Source organism: Ceratina calcarata, unplaced genomic scaffold (genome assembly GCF_001652005.2).
Source record: "Ceratina calcarata isolate Rehan_Ccalc_2016 unplaced genomic scaffold, ASM165200v1 scaffold329.2, whole genome shotgun sequence".
Lineage (NCBI taxonomy): Eukaryota > Metazoa > Arthropoda > Insecta > Hymenoptera > Apidae > Ceratina > Ceratina calcarata.
Genome location: NW_017155624.1, coordinates 285759 through 298844, shown reverse-complemented (window position 1 = coordinate 298844; position 13086 = coordinate 285759). Strand labels below are relative to the sequence as shown.

At 46.6% G+C, this 13086-nt stretch overlaps 1 protein-coding gene across 5 annotated transcripts in view; it reads left to right on the top strand.

Annotated features, from left to right (window-relative positions):
- Positions 1 to 13086, top strand: part of hth (Meis homeobox homothorax) — a 427894-nt gene that overhangs the window by 394759 nt on the left and 20049 nt on the right. For 4 of the 5 annotated variants that reach the window (XM_026813411.1, XM_026813410.1, XM_018024365.2 and 1 more), the window contains one exon: positions 12025 to 12083. In XM_026813411.1, the coding sequence (XP_026669212.1) occupies positions 12025 to 12083 (59 nt within the window). Of the gene's footprint in view, positions 1 to 12024; positions 12400 to 13086 lie in introns of those variants that run through there. The other variant, XM_026813409.1, reaches the window with a different exon arrangement.

Here is a 13086-nt window from a genome sequence, read left to right as displayed (position 1 = left end):
TAATTTCTTTTTAATTATAGAAAATGCGTTTTTCTAAGGTACATAAACATGTGGGATTGACTATATAGCCAAAAAAGAATTTTAGTCCCTTGAATCAGAAAATTCACGTATAATAACATCATATGTGACCATTTGATATTATAAGTCTCTTTGTAGGTAACGATAACAATCGAGAACTTATGTGTTAAAGGATCAATCCTCTTATTGAGCATCTGCCGCAGTCCACCGGTTCGCATAGTCACTGTCATAATTCCCAAAATGTTTTCGCCACTTAAACAATCATCCAGCGACCGTCCCCGGGGGCAAGCATCTCGGCTGTCATCTCTATTATCAATACAGTGTCCCCTATTACGTTCCCCGGATGCAGGCTCGTCCTCGCACGTACACGCATACACACCCCGCTGACAGTGAAACGTAACGTCGAAGCGAAGGGCCACGTAGAGCGAGGAGCCTAGCCATTCGGGCCGCGTGTTCCCTCGTGGCCTCTATTAGGAAAGTGTGATGGAGTTTTGCGAGCGCGATTACACCCAAATGAGAGTTACCTCCCTGCCCGTGACTCTCTCTCTCCTTCTCTCTCTCAGTAGCGACTGAACACAGAGAAAGGGGAGTTCAACCCTTTCGCTGCCACGCCGTTACGCGTCTCTGCTCGTGTGTGGGATAGGTGTCGGGAGTCGCGTCCTCGGATAATGGACCACGAAGGGGAACAATGGATAGAAAATTGCTTTATACCCCACCCGGTTCTTAATACATCCGAGGATGCCTCCCCTTCAGGAAATTGTGTCACGACATAGCAACTCTAGATACCTTCTCTTATTATAAGACCCTGTCTTCTTATAAATTGTCTTCAAAAATCGATGAAAACAAGAAGAATATATTATAGACAATAGCAAAGATATTTGACAAGACGAGATGATGAGAAGTAATGTTTTATTCAAATTTCTGATTCCATTCGCACTCTTCCATTAGCCATAAAAAATTTCCCCCCCAGGGAATACGTCAAGTGCAGGCAAGAATGTATTAGATTTATGACTGACCGATGTAAATGCGAACATCTGCAATTCTTTCCCCATACTCGCCTAATCCCTTAAGTTCTCGAGAAAAGGTCAGCGGCAGCTCTTCCAATCGTCTCTGTCGAATCTCAAAGGCTTTGGCCCGCATATTGGCCGGCTCGTATCTCGCCACGAAAGCTTTTGTTGTCTTGCGCACGCTCGTATGTGGGATACCCGTTGGAGGGTGAGTGAAACGGATAAGGGTGGGTAGCTCCCACTCGCGCGTTATTTAGCGACAATGTGTCGCGCATAGAAACTGCCTTCAAGCAGCTAATAAACGGCGGTACGTGGTGCCTCCCCGTGCCTCGTCGCGGCCTTGGGGGGCCAATTTCGTCAGATTTCAGGAAATTGTTGTTGCGTCCAGGAGCGGCGCGGCGGCGGCGGCGTCTGGTGTCGCGTGCTGAATCGACAAACGCGGATAGTCACGAACGTGTCTCGATCGCTGACGTACGGCCCCTTGGCTATCTAAATTACACTTTACTCGTTCGATTTTTCATCGCTGAATTTCAGCTAAATTGTAAATTCAGCGGACGTGCAGTCGATACCAGAAATAAAACGAAAATGATAATGAACAGGAAAATTAATATGTAAAACAGAAATGAATAACTATTTTATTTATGGTTTTTTAATACATCGGAGACGGATTATAAATTTCTGTATATAATTGTTTGTTCAAATTCAGTAATAATTATATAGAGAATATAGGAACTCGAATCGCAATCAACGATACGTTTCTCTTATCGATACAATCCGCCTATAGTTAATCGCGAGCAGAACCGCACCACCCCGCAGGTAATGAATCGGCGAGTGAAAGCCTCGCGGTAAAAGCGATCGGTGTTTCCCAAGGAAGGCAATGCATCAACGGGAACCCGGGTCGAATTATCAAAACAGGAAACGATCGATCTCCCTGGCAGGAAGATGTATAACGAGGCCGCGTGCAGAATCACCTGGCGAACCGTCGCGGAGGAGCTTCGGCTAGCCAAAAACGAAGCCACCCCCCCTCCCCCCCAGGGGCCGGTTCCCCTATTAACTCCCTACGTGCCGCGACGGCTAAATGTTCCCCTTTGCCGCGGAGATAATGAAAATTACAAATAGCCCAGCGGCGTACGTGCGTGCGCGACGTGCCCGCGCACCGGTTCCTAGTTTCGGATTCGATGTCGAAAGTTTCCCCGACTCCTGAGAGAGAGAGAGAGAGAGAGAGAGTGGACTAAGGCGTTCTCTGGACTTATAGGAAATTGTCGGCCGTTATATTTGTTGGCCGGCGTGAAAGGGGATTGGGGCGGCAGGAAGCAAGCCATCGCGTGGAATACATTCGAAGTGCCGATAAGTAGATTGGCTGCGGACCCGGGTTCGGATTCTCTCCCCGGCTATCCTGATTCCGCGTGATTGCCACTGACCCTTTCAAACCGTTCCACGTGTTACTCTTCGTTTTGTCGTTATCCAGAGACAAATGCCTCGCTTCGACTCCCAATATAGGATCGCCGAGGTCGAAATCTGATTTATTCGGTGACGAGATGAAGCGGTTTTCGAATTTTAAATCCAGACTTTAAAGCAACCATGCCAGGTGACATCGTTTTGACAAAGGAAATGTTCAGGTAATAGAGAATGTTTCCGTTTTAATTAATTACGGGAAAACTAGTTATGAAGTTAATACAGATATTACGATTACATACAAAGTGCGCAGTTTCTGTAAAGATAAGAATCGTTGTTGGTTGGCCATCTCCAACGTGGCGATAGATGAAGGGCGGCAATAACACGCGCGCGCTTCGCTGAAATTAGTTTTCATGATAAACATCTCACGGTATTGTGCGTCGCGACTCATAGTTTCCTGGTGTGCGAATCAGGTGGAAACAAATGGGAAGGAAAGTGCAGTTTCGAGTATGCAGCAGCTGCCTTGCGAATTATGTTACACTATTATCTCTTATAGGTATAGCAATTTGAATATGAAATTAATAATTAAAGATCATGCCGTTTTCAATGTTTACTGTTTATTACTATCAATCACATCGTTGAACTTAAGGACTGAATAATTCCAATAATCATGAACTTAGATTCACTAGTCACAGGAGATGAAACGTGTCATCGTCGCGCGAGTCGATCGTCGTCCTCCACAGAGAGCAAGAATAAAGGCCGGGAAGCATGACGTCGACCGTCGAATACCGGGCCCCCACCGTGTTCTCCCTCACCCCTTCGAGCATTTCGTGGCGTTCCCGGTGATTAATGTTGCCGAACAAATTGTCTAGAAAAACATGTCGTAGCCGGGGCATTTCCCGCGCGTGCACCCTTTATCTCGGCCGAGTCACCCTTATTTCCCTCGAGCGTGGACGCCAGAGGCGCACCCCTGCGCGCTGCCCTCGCCTCTCAGTCCTCGCCCGATTTCTGACGCACCATCCCGTGCGCCGTGTGTGTACACGGGGACCGTGTATACACGCCTGCATACATACATTACGCAGATGATATCCGAGTAATCCGATTTACTTCGACTTCGCTATCAACGTCCGGGCTTACACCCCTCTGCGTTTCGGGTAATTATACACGAGCCCTACCGACCCGTCGCTTAACGAGAGATTAGACCGGCCGATTTCGTCGAGGATCGTCCGCGACCATCGATTGACTTTGGCCAGATGATGCTTCAACATATCGTGTAACGTAGACTTGATAACAATGATAAGCTTGGCAATATTTAGGAAATTCTTCTTAAGAAATTCAAGATATTTACTAAACACATATACATAAACGCATAATACATACTATGAATTGCACTACAATTCAATTATAAAAATTGGGTAACTACAAAGTTAATTGGCAAACGCGGTTCGAGTAAAACACGAATTCCCACGTAGACATTCCGCTATCGAGGTCGGTGGGAAAACGCTCTTCGTGGAAAAATTCAGCCGCGGCGTATGCTAAATGTCATCTCGTTAAAGTCATGCGCGACATCGGTACGTCGTTTAAAAAAAAGAGCCGGGACAGGAGGTCGCGGCGAGGCGGTATGTCTGTTCGTTCTCGGTGTTCCTCACCACTAAATCTTCCCCGGTATCTCGCATCTATCCGCTTCCCACCTGCGAATTACAAATTACTGAGGACTCGCAGAACCACCGCGCCGCCGGCCCTACCTCCTTTTCGCACTCGTCGTCGTTTAACTGTCGCGAAACTGATACCGATATTTTTCGTTTCTCACGGTTTCACCTCGCCGAATCTGCACGACACCTCCAGGAAGTACCTTCAATTATGTAAATTTACAATTAGCATCACAACTTGAATTACAATATATATATAGTTCCGTCCGGATTCTAATTAATCGTGAGTTTCTCAGCATCTCGTTTTGTGTAATAATACTTGAACATCTTATACACATTCATATCGACTGCAATTGGTTTAAATAAATATGTCCACATTCTATGAATATTAAAATTATAATTTTAGCATTGCATTTTTTCTCTTCGTTTCTCTACAAGATGCAGTTTCGTTTTGAGATTAACGTATCAGAATATTATGATAACGATCGCGGAGTTCACGAGAGGCAAATTCGACGGTTCAAGAGTCGGGGCGATCGAGAGGAACGAGGTAACAGGGAGAGAGGTAGAAGAAGATAAAAAAGAATACGGAGACCTGGTAGCAATTTCGTGGTATTATTTACATCTTCCGTGAGCGGGACGCGCGGTGGTCAGTCCGCGGTCACCGACGCTTTATACCTGTTCAGCGACACGACCGTACAGGCGGAACCTACCTGTATACATTTCATCTTTTCGTAGGTAAATGCGCGGGTTGCACGAGCGCGCCAGCCGTCGCATAAAGCCCGGATTTTATTACAAGAGGATTCAAATTCCGCGCACACGAGCCACAGCTCCCCATGGCGCGGCGCGGCCAGGGGCGAGGAAACCGGGAGAGAGACCACCGTACGAATATAAAAAACGTCCGCCACGGAGCCCGTGAATCCTCCCGCGGTGTAAACCCATAAACCACTCGCGTATTCTATTTCTCGCTGATAAAAATTTCCTCCCGTTGCCTCCTTTCCCTTGTTTTCTACGCTCGTTATCGGAGAAATAAGATATAACACGCTTGATCACAAATAAATACGCATTTAAGCGTTCGAGTTCTGACTTCTTCTGGAATTTCCTGTCTTAATTAATTAATCTTAAGAATCGTCTTCTGATTTAAATCGCATACTTCTTTATAAATTTTATTTTATACTTGATTCAGATTTAAAAGTAGTCAATAGTTGACCATAAATTTCCTCTGGTTTTCGTTTTATTTCTTATCCGTGAATCTGACGTCAAGACTCACGGGTAGAATTCGCCGGAAGGTGTAGCCCGGTTTCCGGTTGGCCAGAAGGAAACGCGTCAGGACAATGAATGTCTCGGACGTACAGAGCTATAACGCTTCCACGTGTTCTCGGCGTCGGGCGGGAGATGTTGGGAAAAGATTTGACGGCGCGGAGAGATGGTAAACGGGGCGCTTTAGGGCCATCCAGAGGACGAGCGGTCAATCTAAACGACCCCTTCACCGTTATCTCTCCGCCACGAGAAGGCGAGCCCTCTCAGACAGTCTTTTTCCCCGCTCGAAATCTGAATAAAAAGCGGTTACTCGAGTGAAACGTAGAGAGATCGGCCGAGATCGGGGTTCCTTTTCCTCCGGGCCACCGTCCGCGATGAATGGGCGCCAGCCGCGTTTCTGGGTGTCTAAACAACCGCATTTCAACCAAGAAATGGCGCGCTTAGCGCCGCCCGTCGCGCCTTAAACGCCGTCGTGCTATTCTAAATAAGCGGCTAGTAGTTAGAGTCAACGCTTGGGCCGACTCTTTCTTTTAACTCTGTCCTCTCAACGTGCTTTTTCTTTTATACCTTCTCGACCACTTTACGCTTTTACTGGAGATGAAATAATATAATTTCATGGTCAAAGAAGTTTCTATCAAGTTTGCTAATCTCGTTTAATCTAAACACTGTTTCCATCTTGGTTGCAGTTTACTTTTTAAATCAAGGAATTCTATCTCTGTGTCTATGCCAAGTTTTCTAATCAACAGTTGATTCTACAGCACATTGACGTTGATTCCTTATACTATATTTAGATGTTGCCACTTTTAACGGAACGTAAGTCGCGATTATAATAAACACGCGAAGCGTCTGATCGTTATTTTCCCGTTCCTGAAGGGTGTTGCCACGTCTGGTCCCGCGATCGCGACTCGTTGGAGGGTGGGGGTGGCTCGGCAGTTTATAACGGCGTCAGCAGTTGCTACATATAGTGGCTCCGGTGCCGGAGAGTTTAAGAGACTGTTACAAGCTGACGCCTTCGCCCGGAGAATGGGGTGAAAATCAGGCTGTAGGGGGGGCGGCGGGCTGGCGCGAGAACGGGGAGGAAAGTAGACGGACGGGAGTAGATGTTAGGTGCCGGCGTGGCGCGGGTATGAACCGTCGACCCGGCGACGAGATGAGTCTGACCTCGACGGCGAGGTAGCCGGTGACAATCGGCTCGAGCACCGTCTACCCCATAACTGGCGAGGGTTGCGACAGCTGCGGACCCAATAACTTGCCCTCAGCGAGCCGACATCGCGAAACCGGCGATGTACTCCGTATTCGTTTCGGCCATTCAATGTTTTCGTTCCGTTCCGATGAAACCAACCGAGCAGGCGTAATTTGTTTTTCAAAATCTTACTCTCAGTTATTTTTACAGTAGGTTTATCGTAACGCTTATAAATAAATGTGTCCAAATGGTAAATTCATTTAGAAATGTATATCCCATTTATCAAACGTGAGGAAATAAAAATAAAAGATTCTGTATTCACGAAATCCTGCCAAAAATAGTGCCATTGAAACCGCGTCGTTTCATTCAATAATCCTGTCGTCCTCTTTTCAATCACCTGAGACCAGGGTAATCCCCGGCAGCTCGACCAAAAAAAAAAAAATAGAGGCAACGACACGAGCACAAACAAACAAACAGGTTGGGATGGAAAAAAGCAGGAAAAATCGATCGTACGTTTGAAGTCGTGGGGAAAGAGCGCCGAAAATCGCGTCGGACGTCGAACAATTTTCCCTGGTACTTTTATTGGCGGGATCGTCGAACCGCCCATCAACATCAACATCAGCGCGAAACGACGCGCCGGCGCTATCGCGCTTCGGAACACGATTTAGTGGCGACCCCGGCAAAACAATTATATAAATTCCAGCGTCGCGAGGTTGGCCGAAGGGGCGTTGAGCGGTAACCGGACGGCCGCGGGGCCAAGGGGAACGGGAAGGAGCGGGGGCCGCGGGGGTGGATCGGAGGTCGGAATTTTCGGAAAAACCATTGCGCCACGGCCATAGATTAAACGCAGCCGAGGCTGCACACGTCGATGCGACGCGACGCGGCTGCAATGCCACGGCGGCGTAGCGCGGCGCGGGTGGTGCGGTGGCAACGAGCGCGCGAGCTATCAGTGACACGTCGCGTGTTAAATCGCTTTGTTGACACACATAACCTGTCTACGCGCGTATCCGATACGCCGCGCAGGGCGGCGATCGCGCGGCGCGGCGCATAGTTGCGCGCTTATAGTCGCGGCTGGGAACGGAAATTGGAAACGTGAAACACGCCAGCGCGGACTACCTACCCCCTCGAGCTACGAGAAATTCGGCCCGTGCGCATTTTTTTTTTTTTTTTCATTCCCACCTTTTAACCGTTCCATCTGCGAGTTTTATTCTCCCGTTTTATTCCTTGGCCGCTGGTGCTTTTTGTTTTTAAACTAATTTGCTCTCTGCCTCTACGCGCTACACACTGACGCTTTGTTTTTATTTCATTTCATTCCCCTGTCGCGTTGTTTCAAACGCAATTGATTTTGACTCAAGCAAAATTACCGCTGGCGACGCTTTGCGAGCGTGAAGTTTAATCTCATATTAACCGATCTCCTTTTTTTTTTATATTAGATACGCGTCGTTCAACCAATATCAATTAATTGTATTTAAAGGAAATTTGGTGGTAACTTAATATTCCTCGTGTATGCTTTAATACATGTTCAATAATTTCGTTAAATAACAAATACGATGAATATAATTTTATAGTAATAAATCTTTACAGAATTTTCTCATCCTCTTAGAATTCCAATTTTCGTATCACACAACAATATCAGTCATTCATATCTGCACTTGCTAATCATAAACAAAATCGAGTACTATTTTCCCGATCGAAATTTCGCCGAGCGAAACGAAAAGCTGTACAGGTCCATTAGATTCGCCTCGTATCGCAATGAAAGAGGGGGTAGAGAAGTGTGTTTTTCAATATTCGTGGGCGAAAATAGCCGCTAAACAGATCATAAAGTATTGATAAAATCGTAGAGGCGCGCGCGCGCGGATACAAATTTTCGGTCTGGTCGCGCGGGCCAACCCCTAAATTCGGGGGTGCGACGCGATGCGAAGCGGTGCGGCCGCGATTTCGGCCGCAACGCCGCCAGGAAACCCGATTACACGCTGGAAGGATGCTCACGGTCTACAATGCTCATTGAATTTGTCGAACGAGAATTATGTATCGCGCGAACACCGAGGGGAAGTCGAGGGGACGGAAACAGTGCGAGGGGTGAAGATTCGGAGTCCCGACGCGGCGCGAACCGATCGCTCGGATGCATCACAATGAAATCGCGATCGCGATCGAAAAAAGAGCGAAGGAACCACGAGGACGCGAGGAACAAGAAAGAAAGAGAAGTGTCCGTAGGGCGAATGGGACAGGAAGGGTTGGGAACGGAATGGAACGGTGCGGCGCGCGAATCGAGCGCGCATTATATTCGGATAAATACGATTTTATCGATCGTAAATGCAGCCGCCGGCTTATGAGCGGCTCGATTTACAACCCGTGTCCTCTTCGCTAGGCTCGTGTACTCTCCCTCGTCGGTGCAACAAACTTGTCCTGAAAGGTGCGCGACTCGGATGATTGTAGAAAAATTCGACATATAGGAGCTTGCTTTATGGCTCTATCTCTCATAACGACTCGACGATTAAATTTTTGTTCGTCGTTCTCCTTTCAAGCGTGCATTCGCATTTTTTATTCGCGACCCTTGCAATCATATCGCATGCTTATTATACAATCAGTGAGACACGCGAATTCGAATCCTGTTGCTAATATTCATATAAATCACGTCAGTCATATACGATGAAAGTGTTAAAACTTCTATAGAAACATTGTACAGAGTAAAGATTGCTCATAAAATTTCACTATTTCAGACCATCCTTGATAACACGTACAAGTTTTCGTTGAGGGGCGATCAGCGCGAGCCGATTCATTCTGTAATGGGCAATGATCACGGGTAGGGCTGTCCGATCCTCGCTAATGCGAAAGCTCGCCGTTTCGCGTGGCATTAGTCCGTGGTTCTCTGTACACACCGGGCGAAATTGATTACCAATACGAACGCTGCCGCGTTCCCGTGTACCCGCACCGGCACCGGTACCCATGTCCGTGCAGTAATGATGTTTTGATGCGAGGAGCCCGGTGCACCGCGCGTATCGACTGCAGTTAACTAATGGAAGCTCCCCGATAATTGCGAGCGCCGCTGCGCCGCGTCGGAGAGTAAATGTTGCCAGCGCGACAGTAATCATCGTTACCACCGATGTTCATAGCACCGCGAAACAAATTCGCTCGTCACCGCATAAAGAAGTTCACGTCACGCCTCTGTTCATTCTACGAAGATTCTCATGTTAATTAATATTAATATATACTTTTAGAATATTTTAGGGTGTATGAAAAGTATGAAAAGAATACATATTGACGATTAATACGATTCTTTGAAAATTTGTGTAATATCAGAAGGAATAGTAATAAATATTAGTTGGCTGACCAAAAGTTGAGCGCGATTCGCGAAACCACCCCCGCGAAAGTACTGACAGTTATGCGAGGGATGACAGGACCGTTTGCCAAACGTTACCTCGACTGGAAAATTTCATCCTGTCCGTTCTATGCGTGGCGAACTTAAGTTTTCCGGTGGTGAAGATATTTTTCCCACCCGGGGTTTTCCAGCCCCCCCTTCCCTCCCACTGCCGAACAAAGGAAGGAAGAGACAGACGAGGTTGGGCAGTTGCCACTGCTTTTCCTTTCTCTCTTTCTCCCTGCCCTCCTTTGGCCAGGGGCTGTGCGCCATTGTTCGGGCGATATTTCAGCCACGGGGGTGGTTGCTGGGAGGGCGGCGCGGGGTAGTCAGCTGGCTGTGACACGCTGCCTACGCCGCCAAAGGGGAACCAGAGGCGTTTAGGAGTATTTGAGGGCTGGAAAGGGGCCCTCGGTTTATACAACCGAGGATACTCTTTTCATCCAACGATAGCCGAGGCCTTGACTTTGAGGGGCGCCGGTGTTGCGATCCTCCCGCGCGTTTACACACCCGCTGGACTCCATTCTGAGCACGCTCTCTACGGTTCGCAAGCGATCTCTCCTTCGTGTCCACTTGTCGTTCGTTCAAACGGCTGTGCCAACTTCCTGACTTACTCTCTGCCGTTTCTCAAAAAGTACTTCGGCCAACTGAGTCACCTTACACGAGTTAACTCGTCATCAACATTATCAGCAACGTGACAAATTCACATTATCAAATATTCATATAATTTTCTGATTACAAAGAAATACACGAGTATCCAAAGTTGAAGATTAGCATTTAGAGAATCGCAGTAAATCCCCGTTCGTTTTTCGACCTGCATTTATGAAAACGCGAATTTGCATAAACATCCACAGTCTAATTATTATTCATAAGATACAGGGGAATACTCGGCCAGGCGTGAGACCAGGCAAGAAAGATGCGCCGCGAAACACGAACGCGGGGGTTGCAGCTGCCATCGGGACAGCATGGTTCTCCATGAACGACGCGAGGAGAAGGGGGTGCGCTCTCGAATCAGTCGAGCAGAAACCCAATCACTTCCGGCGTCTGCGCCCATTAGGGCGCCGCGACGCTGACGTCGGCTGACGTACGCCCTTTCGCCCGTCTTCCTCGCTGCCTCCTTCCCTCCCTTCGTTTCCTTCGTTTCCCTCTTCGCGGTCTGCCTGGCCCCGCTCTCGATTCAACCTCTCCCCCCCCCCCAATCTCGAAATAGACCGCAGATCTATTGTTTGGAAAGCGCTCGCACGGAAGCTTCTTCACCGTGGCTAATGACGTATCGAGGATGTCGGCTCTCTGCTTCTTCTTGCCAGTCCGACAACAAACCACCCCCTCCCCCCTCGTTCTCGTCGTTGTTAGCGATGAGATAATAGGTCGCAGAGCTTGCATTCTTCTCGAAAAATGTATTCGAACGTATCAGCGCATTCAAGATAAAATGAAGTATCCAAGAAACTTATTTCTTGCGATCATAAAATGTAAAGTTTGTACGTTACTTAGTACAGATTTTACTGTCCAGAAAAGTGAAGTAGTCTCGCGCGAGGAACAAGCGAAGGAATCGATGAGAGCGAAGGAAAGTTCGATACACCTGTAGTTAGTTCTCTTTCGGGCGTGCGTTTCGCTCGGCCACTTCGTCAAATTAACATACACGATTCGGCCGGAAATTACGTCCGACAATTACCGACCTTACGCCCGATGAAATATCGACGCCGCTCGCTCGCTACGCCCAGGCCAAATTGAGATGAACGATACATCGACGTAGTAGGTGCATACATACGCGGCGCGCGTTCCGACCAAGCTTTCGACCTTATCACGGCGATCGCCTAATGCCGCCGCTGCCTATGATCCACTGATCTACATAATGAGTCATGAATACGTCTGGCTACCTGACTGGCTGGCCATCGTTATCTCTGATTACCTGAATAGATTTCTTGCTAAGGACGCCCGGTGATCCTAAATTGACCGGTACCGCACATAAATCGTCTTGCGCTGTCAGCTGTCCATTCGAGGAAAGTTAGCTCATGATTAAAATTGTACACTATAATAACTTGAATTATTTTTTTGTCATGTTGCTTCGTCAGTAGAATAAATTAATTGAGATTAAAGTTTATGCATAAAATATTGTCGATATTACAATTTGTTTGACACGTGTTTCGTTTGTTACAGGTTCATCAACGCGAGGCGTAGAATCGTGCAGCCGATGATCGACCAGAGCAATCGAGCCGGTAAGACGAGCCCAATTCTGTCAACAGAATCTTACACATACACGTACAACACCGAAGACGCGTATAATTTCATGTCACCTGTACCGGGCATGTATCACGGATACGTTTATCCGGCTTATCACGAGGGTTACACACCCGGCTCTTATCGCTCGACGTAGATCGATGCGTCGAAACAAAGGAATCCGACATTGCCCATATAAGCACCTCGATTAATTTAGATTCACTGGAAACAGACTTTGACTTTAGAAAATACACATTTATATCATTTAACGTTTAAAGAAAATACTTATTAGGAATATTTTATTATTATCTTCTAGAATTAGGAGAATCTTATTTTCTTATATTTTCAGCAACATTTCTTTACATTTATATTTGAGAATTTTTAAAGCTTAGAAATGTTAGTATCCATTTACAATTTTATTTGTCATATTCCCTTATAATTATTCCTTGCTTATCATTAACAATATTATTGTTAATCAAATTTAGGCTGTAGAATCGACTCGATTTGTAGACGCTTATTTAATCGAATTTATGAACACTGGCAATCACGTCGCCCGATAATTCGTCAACTACGTAAAAGTATGACACTTAATCCGACAAAGAATTGACCGCGACGTGTTGTCCGTGCGATTTATGTAATTTTGGTGCATCGGAAGTGCCCAGCTTGATCATTTATCAATAAACTAACCATCTGATTCTCGTATTAAATCCCACAGTACGTTTTGTTTCTTTGGCAGAAGCCAATTATCCTTCGTTTACTCGATTATCGCCGATCGTATCGCAATTGCATTTTCTGTCTCGTTAATGTTACGAATAATTCGGATACGATAATTTTTCCAATTTTGTTTTAATGTGAAATGTGATGCAGCAAACGAAACTGTCTTAATAATAATATAAGTTAGACATAATCGATTTGGAATAATCGCTTTTTTAACACTAGAAAGACTGAAACTTAGTATATACCTATATTGCCCAAAAGCAGTCAAAATGACTGCATTGTCAA